Source organism: Cryptomeria japonica, chromosome 11, assembly GCF_030272615.1.
Source record: "Cryptomeria japonica chromosome 11, Sugi_1.0, whole genome shotgun sequence".
In the NCBI taxonomy this organism is placed as follows: domain Eukaryota; kingdom Viridiplantae; phylum Streptophyta; class Pinopsida; order Cupressales; family Cupressaceae; genus Cryptomeria; species Cryptomeria japonica.
The window spans coordinates 521,461,263-521,478,797 of NC_081415.1; the positions used below are offsets into that span (position 1 = coordinate 521,461,263).

Genomic DNA, 17,535 nt, shown 5'->3' on the forward strand with positions numbered 1-17,535 from the left:
TGGTTGACACCAAAGAGCATTTTTCAACTACTTACAAAGTTGATATTTATAATTCAAAACTATCTAGACAAGGGTGTTGGGTGCCCTATTCTAGGATAGAAGCACTGGGTGTTGTAGTATTAGGTGTTTGGGATAGGAAAGAGGTCCTGAATAGGGGCATGCACCAATTCAATGAAAGAGGTCCCAAAAATGAGCATTATCGGATATTAATATGGTAGACATTAGAAAAAACCTCTAGAATGGGTCCAAACTAAGTATGAGACTATAAAAGGATAGAATTTATGACACTAAAAAATCCATCTTGTACCCCTTTGTTTATCAATCCAAACCTCCCATCCATTATTTAGGCAATCTACCAATCTATTTTTCATCATCTCTTCAGTCAGTTTTCCCTTGTAATTTTTTCTATAAAAATGGCTACCCACATTCAATCCAATCTAGAAAAATCTACAACAATACAAAAATCATCTAAGTAATCCTAGCTTTTGTAAATTTTCCCAAGAAATATAGTGTATAATTTACAAGAATCTATTGGATTTAGACTTAATATTTCTAAAATATAAAATTTGTTCAAATGATTATCATAAGAATATGCCATTCTCTATCCTTATGTTTTAATTGAGATACACCATTCTCACATAAAAAAAATATTATCATCGTCACCATTATCATCATAATTGTTAAGCACCCATCAAAATTCATCCTAACCAAGGGATTACTTTTTAACATCATGGTGACATATGGCATATTCTTACTTGCAAAAGTTTTCTTTTATTAAGTTATTTATGTATCTTTACAATGTGACCATTGTATTTATATTCTAATAGTAAAGATTAAGTGCTACTTCAAATATCATGTTGCTCAACTAACTAGCATGACTATTCTCCCATAAATTCACATTTCTCTCAACAATCTCTTAAACAATCATCTAATGCTAATCAAATTCATCTTTTAATCTACTTTTAATCTCAAATCCCTTCTTCCATGCTTATAATCCCCTACTCCTCCATATATCTTCTTCATTTATCTTTAAGCATATTTCCTCATTATTTTCATCTATTTTAAGAGCACAACCATGTTATTAAAAAAAATATATCCTTTCAAGAAGCATCCTTACATCACTTGTCTTCATCATTCCCCTCCTTATAATGATTAGGGCATCCAACTCTTCCAAAAATATTACAATTTATCTTTTCTTCAAAATTACTTTATTTCTCTTAATCATAAAATCATTTGAAAAAAGTAAATTATATATATATATATATGATCATTTCATTTCATATCATCCATTCTATCTTGTATATATCTCCTTCAATCAATAATTAAATAAAATTAATTATTTAATTAACTAGATAAATATATTTATAACATTAATTAAACATTGAAATTATTTATTTAATTAATTTATCCTATCAATATAATTTAACCTTAATTAAATAAATCCAGCATTTATTCAATTAAGTCCATTGCTATCTCAATCTTGCAAAATTCCTTTAGTAAACTGGGACAAATAGGTTAGGGTGATATGATAAGGGATTTTAAAGATAAATTTATTTGCATCTATGCTATCAACATGGAGGTTCAAACTTCATTTAATAATATATTAATATTTTATAATTTATAAAGGTGTTTACAATAATTTAGAAAATAATTGTTATTTTTTATAATTTATATCTTAAAAAATATATAATAAAATTTAAATTAAATAGAAAATATTATCAAATGAAATTTAATTTTTTACATAATTATAACCATGCTTTGAGTGATAGTTAAATATGTTAATGGAATCGAATGTGTGGTTTCCTTCCCATCGTTAAGAATGACATTGAAGCCATTGTTAAGCTTTAAAACTTATCCATAATGATAAAATCTTATAACTATAGTTAAATATGTTAATGGAATCGAATGTGCGGTTTCCTTCCCGTTATTAAGGATGGCATTGAAGCCATTGTTAAGCTTTAAAACTTATCCTTAATGATAAACAAATGGCATTGAAGCCATTGTTAAGCTGTAAAACTTATCTTTAATGATAAAAATCAGACTATAACAAATCGACACAGTTATTCGATAGTCTTATGGTTTTGTAAAAGGCCAGCGTCCTAATTAAGGCTACTTTATTTATCAGAAATAAATCGACACAGTTTATTAAGAATACCCGAAACAAAATCATGATAACAATACGATATAATATGAGGAAATTTACCCATTGCAATCCTTTCCGCAATATATTCTCTGCTTCGAAATAACAGTCCTCAACTGAGTAAATAATCAATCTAAAATCTTGTTTACTTTTTATAGTAATGGAAAATGGGTAATTTACTGTGCAGGCAATGAGTAAAGTACTTGATTGATTAATTACGCTCCAAGTGACACCCAAGAGTGTGAGTACCCAAAGCCGTAGGTAACGAATGGCAAAGAAAGCATGTACACTATCACACAAATTGTAAGCTCTTACCCTTTTTTACACCATAAATACAATGCTCTTGTACATAACCTTCATCTCACTTGTCTCGCACCTAGATTAGTACTCTACTTCTGTTAAATTCTTTGTTTTCTATTGGCTTTTGTAAGAAGAAGAAAAATGGCCAGTAGTGCAAAGCCGTGGAATAGTGTGAATATGATGGTGGTCATGTTTTTGTTGATATGGGTTTCATGGGTAGTATCAGGAGCACCTGCACCTGACTGTAACACAGCTTCCAAATATCTGACTCCCTGCTCCAACTATCTGACAAAGGGAAGTCCCTTACCAAAGATAAATGATCCATGCTGCCAAGGCGTGCGCAGACTGTATAAGCAGGGGGCCACTCAACAGGAGAGGCAGCAGATTTGCCAGTGTTTGAAGAACTCTGCTACCAATCTCAAACTGAATGACAAAGCTGTGGCCAGCCTTGCTCCTGTCTGTGGGATTCGACTTACCTATGTTGTCACTAAAAAGATTAATTGCACCACGTAACTCCTCCACCTTATCATTACCTCTCCTATTTTGTTGTTTATTAGGGTTTCTGAACTACATAAGAACAAGAACTGATTGCTTTTGTTGTTTCGTCTGTTGCAGGATTCCTTGAAACGGTATATCAGCACTCAGCTTTCGCATACGTATTAGTACTGTTTAAAGCGATGTGGTGTATAATGGAGGTGTTACTTTAGACACAGTCTCTAGTACCCTTTTACCTAAATAAACTAGAGCTATATAGTAAGACTGTATTGGATTTATATCCGGCCATTCCATTGGCCCACCGTCCTCTTTAGTATTATTTTTCAGTTAATATATAATTATCATATCATATGTTATTTGAAATCTATTGTACTTTGTTCTTGTTTCTTCGACTTCTGGTAGATGCAGAACTTGAAATTGGCATTTAACTGGCGTTAGGGGTTGATTTAGAATAGTTAAAGTATGATAAAAATCAGTTAGAATTTAAATCTGGGATCTTTTATTTGTTCTGGGATGCTTTGTTATTTAGTTATTATTTTATGATTGATTTTCAAAGGTTTTGTTATGATTCATAATAAAAATTATCGATATATATTTAATAATTACTATTTTAAACTTTTTGAAATGTTTCAAGTAAATTTAAGATGATGATTTAAATTAATATATCTAAAATATTTGAAGAATTCATGTGAAATATATTAGTTTACAAATCAAATTTTAAATAATTTGATAATATCTAATTCATGACAATAAATAACATTTAGATAATATTAAATCTTATATAATTGTCAATCTAAATAATGTCATTTTATAAATTTGATAAAATAAATATATTTTGAAGTTCTTAATACGGAAATGGAAAACAATGCTGATTACAGAATGAGATGTGTAAGCTATATATATTCCAAAAAAATTGATAATAAAATTCTATTATAAAATAAATTTTAATTATTTCCTTCAAAATCATATATACTATAAAATGTATTTAGAATTTTAGAAAGAGGAATTGAGAAAGTTCATGTAAAAGTAAGTAAAAACAAAAATAAATAAAAAAGGAATTAAAATATATTCTAAGATATGAAAAAAAGTAATAATTTATTCATTTAATCCATAGCTATACTTCTAATTGTTCAATTTTTTCATTAACTATATTAGTTATAGTATAATTATGGTTTTTATAAAACACCATAATCTATTATAGTCATCTATTTTCAACTAGCTGGAGCAATTACAAATGTATGAGATGACAAATAATCTCTTACCTTTTGTGCCAACTTCTACATAGATAAATACAATGCACTTGCAAATCACCTTTATCTCATTTGTCTCTCATCTAGATTAACACTATATTTGTGATCTTTCCTATAAAATACACTGACTCATATCCTTTCTCTTGGTGCCTATTTGACATTAGGATATAAAATTGATTAAAAATAGGCGCCTCAATAAAGGATATGAGTCAGCGTATTTTATATATAATAGGAATATATATGCTAGTAGCAGTGGCCACACAAGGTAGAAGAAATTAAATAAGTAGATAATATATAAATTGGTTTTTGTATGATTAGGTTTTGGCTTAATATTTTTGGTCTATGTGTAGATTTAGGGTTACGATGAGAGTTACAATTAATGGTCATAGGGGTGATGGTGTTCATTTAGGTATTAGAATATTTTAGACATTTTGAGTAAAATAAATTTAGTTTAATACATTATTTAAATACATTTTTCACATCTCATCTGTATAATAAATATGTGAATTTGAAAATATTCGTTAAAAATTGGCAATAGAATTTTGATTATATTTAAATAATTAATTATTTGTTAATGTTAATTTAATTAATAATCAATTAAACTAATTGAGTGAGTGTTATTGAAATATTTTGAACAACTTTGATACATTAATAAAATGCATTTCTAAAATAAACTCCAATTTCGACATGAATCGGAAAAATTGTAGCACGTGATGATTAAATTTAAGAACACTGAGTGAAGTGTGGTTTGTTCCAACATGTGTACAAATTCATTCAAAATCTATACAAGTAGAGAAATATAAATTGGAAGGGAAATACAATTATATTTTGCAATAATAGCCAATGCAATGCATTTTACAATTGGTACTTATGAATGTAAAAGTTGTGTCCACATCTTTGGGTTTATGTGAAGCACCTATTAAAAACAAAAGCAATTGACATTAATATTAACATTTTAAAATATGCCAATTTAGAGGTAAAATTGTTTATAAATAATGGTTGGAAAAATTGAAAACCTTATTCTATAATATGGAGGGGGAATAATGTACATTTTCATTTGTACAGAGCAATATTGATGTCATAGAAATTTCATTGTGTTTTCCATGTCGTCAATTTTATGTTAGGGTCCTATGAGAAGAAATCAAATTATGATTAAGTTTGTCATTTTTATTATTGAAAATAGTGATTGTTATTTACAGGTTTTAATTTTCATAATATAGTAGCATTCAAGTAAGTGGAAAATAGATGTACTTCATGAAATAAAAACTTACGTGAATTGTTCTGGATGGATTGAAGCCTTTCTTCTTCTCTTTTCCTGCTGACAACTTGTTTGCCTTTGTTTAATTTCTCATACCTATCATAGCTGAATGGTGGCATGATCCGTAGGCCCTGTAAGCTTTTCACGCGAGAGATTGCCATGAACATGAGACCGATTCTTTTAGTTGGCCCTATATCGATGGTAGCCTTTTGAAGAGTGAGCCCTTGAGATTTGTGTATCGTTAGTGCCCATGCCAAGTGCAATGGTATTTGAGAAGAACCACCTCTTTCAATTGCTGGAACTGGAATTGAGGATGGATGACGATCATCGAATGGTAGTCTGGAGTAATTGTCAAATTCAACTAACACGTATGCTGGTGGTTGAGGTGATGCACTTCCTGGTTTATAAACAATTTTTCTAATATTTCCTAAAGCTCCGTTGATAAGTCCTTCTTCTATCCATAGATTTGATGTCAACATTACTCTGGCATTTTTGGATAATAATAATTCTACATCAAGTTCATCATCCATTCCACTTTGGTTAGCAGTAACATTTCATACTTTTGATGCAATGCTGCGTGCAACTAGATTTTTTAATGATTGTAATTTTTTCTTGTTGTGGTTGTGAACATTGTCGTTTGTTGAAAATAAATGCACACAGTTATCAAATTCTTGGTTGGCTGTTGTATCAATTGTCATAGAAGACCTTGTCATTACTAATATCCAATCATCCAATGTTGGTTTTGCATCTCTTATGTTCATTAACAGTTGTCGAAACCGTTCTTGGTCACTGCCTTGGCCTTCTTGTCGATAGATATGATCCAAAGTAATAATAGTTGTAAATTGTTCCCATAATAGTTTTGCTCGTCTTCTGCTATTATATGGCGGCCTATCATTGACCGAAGGCAATTGTCCAAGATCGCCAACTAGAATCATGGATATTCCTGAACATTTTTTTGAACTCTTAACTACCTTACTTTGTCTGTATCATGATATTCACATTTAAATATTTCTATAGTACAATAGTTGCAATAGAATGGAATAATTCTAAATTTTTAAAATTTCATAGATGACATACCTGCAAAATTTTCATTAGCATTAGAAGGAAAAGCTTGGCGTAGACGTGCATCTATGTTCTCCAATAACCTTTCGCCAATAAAACTCATTTCATCGATCAAGATATATGTGACATGTGCCATCTCTTTTTGGAAGGTAGTTAGTCTTGTTCCCTGAAGATATGTAAAATCTCTTATGGGTATTCTTAGTCTTGAATGAATGGTTGATGCTCATATATTGAAGGCAGCAACTCTGGTTGGTGCAAGCACAAGTAGAGGAGATCAATTTGGCATGGAAGCATTTTTTAGTGCTTCATTTATAGCACCTATTAAAAGTGATTTTCCTGTTCCAGTTGTACCTTGAATTATCATGAATAAAGGAGGCTTTGTTCCATCAGTGAGGTAGTGCAAAATGATAATATTGAGTGCCTATTCCTGTTGGTTGTTGAGGTTGTGATAGTTGACAATCTGTGATATATCATCATGGATGAGAGAAGCAATAGTTTTGACAATGGCAATGAAATTCATGGTATTGTCAGTATATTCTTCACCTTCATAATCATTGGACCAATTTGTCTCTTTATCTAAGTCCCTCCTGCTAAGCATTTCAAACTCTGAAGTTTGCATTAATTGGCCATGATGAAGCCTAGATATTATCTCCCACTCATTTTCTATTGTTTCTTCTTGCCTAGTATCATTTTCTTCAGTTTTAGAAAGTTCAATGTTGTCATCATTCTCGGTTTCTATTGTCTATTGCATGTGCCATTGATTGTAATTGAAGTTATCCCAATTTGTTTGTATTGTATCATTATTATTCCCAATGTCCATTTCAATGTTGCAAAAAGGTTTGTATAGTAGCAATTCTGAAAAACAAAATGTGAACCATTTCTCCGCTCCACGTGTGGGAATGGACACGAACCTAGGGAATACTCTGACAATAGTTTCTCTTTTCCTTGCATTCCATTTGTTCTCACTTTTTCTTTTCGGATTGTATATCCATGATTTTGCTACATCAATCAATGATATTGCTTCCATAGAAAATGGCCTATTTCGATATGCATCTATGAATGAGACTATCTGTTCATTATCATTTTTTTCAACATCTTCTACCACGCGCTTGAAAACTTCAATGGAGACATTCAAATTAATAAATTTTCTGCTACTTTCTACCAATTGCGATTCCAATAGCATGTGGCTTGTTTCTTGTGCTCCAATGTCTCTCTCAATTATTGTTTCAGTTAGTAGTTTTCAATAAGCCTTTGTTGCAGAATCATCTGGGTTTTCAATATTTGCCAACCATAGTAACATCTGTTGGTATGTTTCAGAACTTTTCTCTAATTTCGCTGCATACTTTGCGATGTATTTAATTACTGCATGTCTAGAGAGAACGGGTTGCCAATCAATGTTTGCTCTCCAAAGTTGTAGTATGTACCTATTGTGTGTATTTACTCTATCATCATTTCGTGTGGGTTCAAACTTCTTGTCACCCATTTGTGGATCATTGTACATTTTTTAACCATGCAAATTAATTGGCCAAGGAGCGTTGTATCTGTTGGTTAAAACTGTCAGTTGGTTGTATAATATTTCAATATATTCTATTATGAAAATTGTTGCCAAATTAAATTTCTTACCAAAAACATTACCTGCAAACCATTCTTCCTTTTTTCTTACGTAGACATGCTCCTTCTTTGCACATCGTATTTCTTTCAACTGTGTTGAGTATTTCTTCATAGTCATTGTCAAAATCAGCTTCTGCAAGCTGTCTTATGTTTTTGAGACATGGATGGAAGGAGAAATCTCGAAATGGCTGCAAATAATTCTTGAAATGATTAATTTATGATTTTATAAGTATGTTGATAATGAAGGTTTTTGCAAAGATCAATGAATAGTTGCAAACATACTTGGAGATTTCGTTGATGTCTGTCTTCTCTAGGGTTCCATGCATGAACAATGCTGTCAAAATATTTTTCAGCATTTTTTCGATGTACATCATTCGAGCAATCAATGTTATCCATGTCTGGTGATCCATGTATCCAGAGAAATCCATGTACATGTGGAGATCCTCTATGTTGCCATTCATATCGATACCAATAATCTCTAATATCTAATCCTTTCTCAAGGACATGTTTTCTAAAATTGGAGTTTCGTAGATGCATGTATTGTGCAACAATATGTGGATAATCAATGACATTTTTTTTCACCATAGCTGAGCTTCACATGGATTTGATTGTGTTATACCTGGCATGAGTGCATGTAAGTCTGGTCAATACAAATCTGTGGCACTTAAAGTAAAAAATATAGTCGACGTTCCAATCTAATGTAGCAAGTCTGTTAGTTCTACTCGACATTTTATCCAGTAAGATCTTGTACCTCTTAGAGTTGCACCAAATCGCATCAACCTATCAGCCAAATGTGAGTTTGGAATATTCTCCATATGCTCACGTAGTTCCATTATAGTGATTGGCAATTCACCTAGATTTCTTTTGATGAAAACAGATGTTGACGTTTGTGCTCGATGCCTCATAATCATATTTGTAATGTAATATCGAAACCTGGGATGCTTCCCAAAATGGTTATCTATGTATTGAATTAGATGCTTTACATATTCATGGAGATGTACTTGTTTTATTCGAGGCTCCAACCAGTCACATTTCCCATTGGGAAACAATGTCGGGAATGCCATATCTAGTAGTCCCAATGTAGTATATTCATTGATTGGAGATCCACCAATTGATGGCCACTCGATCAATGATGATGAATGTGTGTTATTGTTGTTAATCCATGCACGACTCAACTCCATCTCTCTTTGTGCATTTGGTGGTTTTGATGCCATCGATGTCATGTGATCAATAATGTTTTCTTCTTTAGTTTCTAAGAGCGGTCCGACAAACTGAATTTCATTTGTGTCAAAATCTAATTCCATGTTTATAGTTTTTAGGTGTTCAAATATATTTTGATCACATCCTTCTAATAAATTTTCTAGTGCACATGTATCAATCGTGACGTCTGCATAAAATTTGTCATTCTGAATTTTGTATTGTAGTGCTCTATACACGCGGTCTCTGTTTACTGTAAAATTGTAACTCATCCCATGTTGATCTTTCCTTCGCACTATAATTATTGGCAAGCTTGTAATAGAATGTGGCAAATTTTCTGCTATTTTTTCAATGTATCGTGGAAAGCTAATTGTGTGTCCTTTATATTTGAATTGACTACCTATGGCATGCGTAACTTGTAATATTGGATTTACACGTGCGATAAGCATTTCTTCTACTTGCGTCAAGCATGCTAGTTCAGGTGGTTGGGGTCCGAGATCCATATTATTGATAGCTAATAATCTGTTTATTCCTCTCTCTTGCTTGCATCTGTTGCAAATAGGCCCTTCCGGATTTTGATATACTTTCATTCCAATATAGGATTCTTGGCAAATATGATACATGCAAGGTGATTGGTAGGCACCTAAATGATTACGAAATGTCATTTGCACCTTTTTAAATTCAGTGTGAAGTAATCCATTTGGATTTGGAGTGTTTTGTGTATTGAAATCAATTGGCGGTTGGGATTCCCCTTTTGGAATATTTCCAATGTTTTGTGTGTTATTTTGATTCAACTTTGTTTGGATAGTTTCCTCCTGAAAATCGATTTCTTGTGGCTATGCATCTGGAACTAGTTGTTGACATGTAATGAAATGTAAAATTTGAAATTCACTATGTTGTGCCGGTAATTCTTGGGTTGAAATTTGTAATCTTCTAGATGCATATGTAGCTCTTTCCGTTTCATTCCTTCGCCTTTTTTGCTCTTCCTTTTGGGCATCTAACATTTGTTCATTTTTTTGTTTCCTATATTGTCTCTGATATTCTCTTTGATATTCTCTTTTATATTCCTTTCTTTGTTCTTCAGATTCAAAATATTTCTTCGATCAACCCATTTCTACAAATTTGTTAAACAAATTAAAAATATATGAGTCATATACAATATACATTGATCTAGTTAATGTTTAATTGAATTTTGACACTTTATTTGCATAATACAATTTATTTAGTTCTTGTATACAAAATTGAATTCAAACTTTTGTAGTGAGGTTGATAGCCATTGTTTGTATTACATCTCTACACAAAGACTCATAAATATATTATAGTAGAATATTATTAGTTGATTTTAAAATTTAATTTAATTCAATATTTTTGTAGTTAATGTTTAATTGAATTGTGACACGTTCTTTTCCTAATTCAAACAAATTAAAATAATGTGAGTCATATACATTGATCTAGTTAATGTTTAATTGAATTTTGACACTTTATTTGTGTAATACAATTTATTTAGTCCTTGTATACAAAATTGAATTCAAACTTTTGTAGTGAGGTAGATAGCCATTGTTTGTATTATATCATTAACAAAGACACTCATAAATAAATTATAGTTTTATATTATTAGTTGACAATTAAATATAATTGAATTCAATATATTTTGAAAAAGAATGTGCAAGTGCAAGAAATGAAAGAAAGAATTTTTGTGGAAAATTTATTATCCATGTATTTCATAGTTTAGAAAACCATGTACATTTGATTTTTACAAAATGTGGAATTACCTTTCCACATACATATACATCAAAACAAACTCAACAATTAAGAGGACAAACTAAACTCTAAAGCCAAACTCAACTCACTGAAAACAAAAACTAAACTCTAAAGACTTAAAACTCTGAAGAGACACTATGCATATGTTATGTACATGATCCTTTTTGCATTATCTATTGATTCAGGAAATGAACAAAGCCTTCTTTGATTTCCCTACAATGTTCTCCTTGAAATTGCATTTCGTCATGTGCGATCTCTTTGAAAAACTGGTCTAGTGGTTGAACCTTGAAATTTAAGAAATGCATCATTTCCTAAATGTCACGGACTTGCTGCATGTTTCGATCATTAATTGCTGCTATCTCAATAGCAATATTTTCTTAATGATCAAGAATACGGTGGATATGGCGTTCGATTCCATGGAATGTTGTATCCATAAATGAAGGGGTGAATATGTTTGAACTTGACAACTCAGTCGGGGTTGGAGGAGAATTCACAAATTTTTGACTTTCCACTTTGTCATTACAAAACTCTTCATTGTAACAATGTCCATCCATCTATTTAAAAAAAAACATAAATTGAATAAAAAATTATTTTCAACAAATGATAACTATATATCAATTTAAAAGCTATGTATAAATATGAACTTTCAAAGGCAAAGCCTAAAAAATTAAGGTCAATCTAAAATAGTAAACAATATCATTATTTATGTACAATCTAAAATAGTAAATAAACATGCAAGATGGAATTTATTACTATTGGATTATTATTACTTTAGTTTAATATAATATATTTATGAGTCTATGTGTTCATGATGTCATACAAACAATGGCTATTTATAATCTCCTACAATCTTTGTTCATCACATTCAATAATTTAAATCTATTTTTTTTTTAAATTAATCTATCGGCAAAGTTAATGATATTTCAATACTTGTAATAATAACAATATTTCAATAATTTCAAATTTATTTTAAAAAGAAAATAACTCAAAAAATATGAAATATTAATTCTTCAGCTGTATTGATTAAACAATAAATTCTATATTTTTAAAAATGCATAATTTTATATTGAAGGTTGAAATTTTCAATGACGATAAATTAAAAATGAGATGCATGCCATCGAAATTAATGGTGCAGACATTATGTACCTGTTTAGTTGGGCGAGGAAGTTGGTAAACAAAATTTGAAGCTTCCAAATTCACTGCAAACTGAAAAGTATAATAATATTTGCAAAGTATAATAATATTTATCAGTATAAACGAAATGCAGTCGGCATATAAAGAACAATACCACTAAGTATAGATATCCACTTTCAATAATTAATTTCACTATTTTTTATATATTCAATAGTATAAATTTAAATATTTAGTGTTAAATATTTTAAATTTAAATAGTATAATTTTAGTTGTCATTTAGTCATTGCGTAAAATATATTACTTGTTTCCTAGGCAGGTTTGGTTTATTGATTTCTTGGTATTAACCATTTTCAGCTCTTTTACGGTTGCTCAATCCTCAATCGTACTAATCATTTTTCTATTATGATGTAATGCTATGAAGAACAGGTACACAGTGTTTGAAGTTTGGTTTTTTTTACTCTAATGCAAAATCATATGGTATACAATGGAAAATTATTTTCTCATCCAATAAAACATAATGAGTTTAAGCTGATACTTGTATTGTTGCATGAGGGTGCAGTAGCAAGCATGACCCATCATGGGAATGATAACACAGACAATTTTGAAGATTCAATGGGTATAGTAAATGAAGCTATGAGGAAGTTAACTCCAAATTTGTGAACTGAGATGTTAAATATGTAAGAAAATTGTATGTTAGACTTCACAGCAAACTTAAATATTTTCCACATGCTTCATTACACAGCGATTGTACGGTTTTTTTAAAGGCACGCAAAAGGAGCAGCAAGTGAATAACATGCAAGTGAAATCTTGTAAATCCAGAATACACTAAAATAGGGATACACATCTATAACTAGGATACCATCTTTTTTGTATGCAAATTAATTTTGTGACATACACATCTGTAACTGGCATACCATCTTTTTTGTATACAAATTAATTTTGTGACTATTTCAGAATACTTAATTATTAACAGCAATTCAACAAATTAATAGAAATTCATTGCAAACATAGAAAAATTTGACAAAGAAACTTGCAAAGAAAATAGAAAACCTAAATATTAAATTTCCTAAAAATTACCGATTGATATAGGGTTTTAGGATATAGAAGCTCATATGTGCATACCTTTTTAACAAATGTAATGTTGTTATTCTTGACATATTCTTCACAAATAAGTGTCAATGGCCAAAGTGTGCTCGAATATCGAAACTGGAAAGAAAAAATTATTTTCCCAAACTAAATTAGCTCATAAATCAGAAATATAGAGGAAAGCCATTGCATGTTCAGGTTTGAATTTTGCAGCAAACTAAAAAAAACATAATGCTAAGGAATGTAGTGATATGGATTTAAGGTAACTAAAATTTTATCTAAAATACCTACAGTGAAGCGATTCAGTGTCAAATTCACAGAGCCGCGTACGTTAGTGGATATTGAGAAGAAGCCGAAGTGTTAAGTTTGCAGAGCCGCGCACGTTAGTGGATATTGAGAAGAAGCCGAAGTGCAACTTTGATTCTCTGCAATGTGTAAATAGTGAATTAGGAAATACAAATCGTATAAATAGAATGTGAACCTTCCAAAATTCACTACAATCTAATATTTGTCAGTGTAAGGAATGCAAAATACCTGTATGTTTAGATTCAATGTCAAGTTCACTGCACAAAGTAGTTGATAGGATGTTTTCAAATATAAAGTATAGAAAGATTCAAGCTAAAGTTCATAGAGCTACGCTATTAAATGTTTTCAAATGGTAAGTGTGGAAGCCTTTGTAATCGATATCATGCAAATTCGAAGGTTGGCATGCAAATTCGAAGCTTCCACCAGTATCATAACTGTCTCTCCTTGCATTACAAAGAAGGCATGTGTAAACTGGCATCATTATTATTGGTAGAACATAACATTGAACGGTGGTGATAACAATCATGGCCTACATTTAAGGAGAGAAGGAATAAAATTTTATGACGGATGCCTGCGATTGTAGGGTTATGCCTCTCGACGTAATTACAAAAAATTCATTTTTCATGTAATCTCTTTAAGAAAAAATATGGGCAACACAAAGATATGGAATAATTTCCTAATCAGCCCAACTAATCAAATTTATGCATTTATCTCTCATGACCTATTCATCCTCTCTACAATGTCATTTTCTTGAGAGATGTATGAATTTATCTATTGCAATATCACTCTCTTTATAGAATCTTTCAACTTGAGATGAGCAATATTCTCCATCATTAGCACATCTCAACACTATGGTCTTTTTACTTCTTAGATTCTAAACTTGATCTTTAACTTGTCCAGTCAACTAAAGACGTCAAACTTATGCCTATGAAACTAGACCTAAGTCATCCTAAAGAAATCATTAATAAATAAAATAAAATATAAATAGTTTTTCTATTAATGTACATTTATAGCACCAAATACATCAAAATGAAAGAGATATAAAATAACATGATATTTATGTAAATAAAATTATAATTGAAGATAATTTCATTTACTATAAATGTAATGTTCACAAAAAAAATTAAGATAACAATCATTGAACCCATTTAAAATATTTTTATTTCAAGGTCCTAAGACTCTTCTCACTTATGTTTCCCACGCACTCATTCCACTATATTTAAGGAGAATGTGTATACATACATGAAGAAGAAGTTCTATATGGAAGTTGCGAATTTGGTGAGAGAAAATAATAGGGATCGATAAAAAGATTGCCAGTATACTAGAGAGTAAGTGGGAGATATTGGGAAACATACTCTATGAAGACCCCAATAAATTGACAAGAAGAAAGTTAAGGAAGATGGGGATTTTATTATCTAAAAACCAATTAAAGAGACTTGTATACTATATCTTGTACGAAAAACTTGATTTCTTGTTGAACCCTCTTTCATAAAATAATTCTCTTATAGTAAGGAGGAGGATCTTCATGATTAATGATCCCAAAATGAGAAGTATACCCCCATTAAAAGAGGTACCAAGTTGAATTATAAGAAAAGAAATAATACTTATAATTGTGAAGGGAAATTCATTAGAATGAGAGTAGCCTTAAATTGACCTACATATGAAGAGGGAACTTTTAAATAACCCTAGTAATAAGGACATGCATTTGAAGAAGGGCTATCAGATCATTACAATATTAGTAACCAAATGAGAAATTATTATTGACAGGTCATTTACAAATAAATAAAATTATATTATCATGAGATGAGAAGTAGTAATATATGGTGACAATTATAATATGGCGATAAGGAGAAGTTTTGAATGGGGAGATATACTCAAATTAATATGTGGAGAAATGAGATCCTTGCAGAGGAATGTAAACTAAGGTATCAAATATCCATTGCATATCCTTTGAACATGAATAGATTTAGCTAAAATCCTGATAAGAGAGATGAACACTTGAATTTTTTACATTATTATAATTAATTTAAGATTGTGAAGTGTGTGTAAATGAAATAGGTTATGTGATAGAAAATTGATGACTTTCAACAATAATAGTGACATGCAAAATAGAAAACCAACATAGTAGCTCAAATATAGAAATAAGATATTGGGAGGAACATATAGTTACAAGCTAGAGTTGAATGTGCCAAACATAGATGGATGGTTCCATAGTCCTAGGGTAGTTATGAGGTCTTATAGTCTTGTTTGCCCAAAAACCAACCAAAAATGTTTAGACCCAGTTGGAGGTTCCCTAGTATAGGTGTCTTTGCCTATTTGATATCTAGAATCATCTTTCACTATCTTCTTTTCTCTCTTACAACCTCCACTATTGTTGGAATAGTGTTTGTTATGTATACGGACTTAGTCAAATCCTATGTTGTTGTTCTAATTCCCACAATAGCTTTGATTGATGAAAAAGAGAACTTACCCTCAATAGGATAGAGGCTAGTTCAATAATTGAAATGTTGAGTTGAAAAGTATTACCTTAATTATGGAAATCATGGTGATATAATTCTTTTTAGACAAGTCCTTCAAGTGATAATGCAATAACATGGTATAATTAAACATAATCAACATGAAATCATACTTGAATGTAGAGTGTTGTACCATGCTACTCAATATGTTGAATACTTAGATATATAATGATTTCACAATCATTTGAATGCTCATAAAATACCATTAGGACTTATGAAGAATAAAATATTTCCTTATATAGGGTTCACAAGGTATTTCTAAAATGTAGGCCAACAACCAATGATCAAATGAAAAGATCAAGACTAGCACATGAATGATAGTGGCCAACACTCACAAACACTTAAATTTGGTTCCATTAATAGGGACTAGGGTATAGGGCCCATATGCCCTGGTACACTAAAAATAGGATTAGTAAAAGAGGTGGTGGAGTATCAGGATGCAAAAACTTATGGCGTAGTCTCAAAATTAGTACATGATAATTATTAAGCTGCAAGTTTGACAATTAAATTATATAGTACAATAGAGCCCAAATATGCTTAAAATGGTATAGGAGAAACCACACTTAAGTAGGAGCCCAAATAGTGTGTGCAATTGTAAAGAGACATTATTTACTATATTGTATAAATTAGTTGTGACTTTAGTGCATGTATGAACATACACTCATACTAATGGTAAAGTAGAGAAGAGAGCTAAAAGCAACGTATACAATGGATATGATGTCCCTAAGTCAAGAGAAGCCAAACCCCAAGCTTAGGATATTATCAACTCACACAAGAACATCTAAAATCAAGATACACAAAAAAAATAAAAAATATAAGCCAAAATAAAATGCAAAAAAAGTAGATAATGGACACAAAGGGGTTTAGTACAAAAAATAAAGGCTCCAAGTCAGCTATTTGGAGAGACATTGACAACAAGATAGTCTCAATCACTAATATTATTCTCATAATGTTAATTCAAAAGTGCAAGGAGTGTAGAAAGAGACAAGAGTAGACATCAATTTGTGATGAGATAAAAGTATATGGTATAACAACTATAAATTTATGTTATGTTAGGGGTCCATAGAAAAATCATGAATTCTACTAGCCAACAAGTTATGTTATGTTGGGCAATTCATGTTATTGGAATGAATTCTTCTGGCCAATAAATTGTGTTATGTTGGATGATCTATGTAAGATACAAATTCTACTAGACATCTTATGTTATCTAAGTATTGCAATAAATGATATCACTAGAAAACCTTGCTAGACTAGGAAACCAACACCTCAGAGAGTGTAAATGATAATAATGGTCATATCAAAAAGTTGTATTATGGTAGGTGACCAATGCTTTAGGGAGCCTAAACAACAATAATGATCAAAGTAGTAAGCCTCACTATAATAGTTGACCAATTAGTTAGGGAGTGTAAACATGTTTCA

General features: G+C 30.8%; 3 protein-coding genes across 3 annotated transcripts; 1 reads left to right on the forward strand and 2 right to left on the reverse strand.

Annotated features, from left to right (window-relative positions):
- Nucleotides 1-2,581: 2,581 nt before the first annotated feature.
- LOC131070489 (non-specific lipid-transfer protein 6-like) lies at nucleotides 2,582-3,103 on the forward strand. Its single transcript, XM_058006051.1, has 2 exons — nucleotides 2,582-2,896; nucleotides 3,056-3,103. Exons 1-2 carry the CDS (start codon nucleotides 2,582-2,584, stop codon nucleotides 3,101-3,103), a joined length of 363 nt encoding a protein of 120 aa, XP_057862034.1.
- Nucleotides 3,104-5,394: 2,291 nt separating this feature from the next.
- Nucleotides 5,395-5,973, reverse strand: LOC131070490 (uncharacterized). Its single transcript, XM_058006052.2, has one exon. It carries the CDS (start codon nucleotides 5,971-5,973, stop codon nucleotides 5,395-5,397), a length of 579 nt encoding a protein of 192 aa, XP_057862035.2.
- A 2,838-nt stretch (nucleotides 5,974-8,811) lies between these two features.
- On the reverse strand, nucleotides 8,812-9,903 carry LOC131070491 (uncharacterized). The gene has a single exon (XM_058006053.2). It carries the CDS (start codon nucleotides 9,901-9,903, stop codon nucleotides 8,812-8,814), a length of 1,092 nt encoding a protein of 363 aa, XP_057862036.2.
- Between the last annotated feature and the right edge of the window lie 7,632 nt (nucleotides 9,904-17,535).

Excerpts from the sequence above, each read along its gene's own strand:
- LOC131070491 (XM_058006053.2), bottom strand. The coding sequence starts at position 9,903 with ATGAAAGTATATCAAAATCCGGAAGGGCCTATTTGCAACAGATGCAAG.
- LOC131070489 (XM_058006051.1), top strand. The coding sequence starts at position 2,582 with ATGGCCAGTAGTGCAAAGCCGTGGAATAGTGTGAATATGATGGTGGTC. Across the intron at positions 2,897-3,055 it reads CTGTGGCCAGCCTTGCTCCT|GATTCCTTGAAACGGTATAT; the intron begins GTCTGTGGGATT and ends CGTCTGTTGCAG.
- LOC131070490 (XM_058006052.2), bottom strand. The coding sequence starts at position 5,973 with ATGGATGATGAACTTGATGTAGAATTATTATTATCCAAAAATGCCAGA.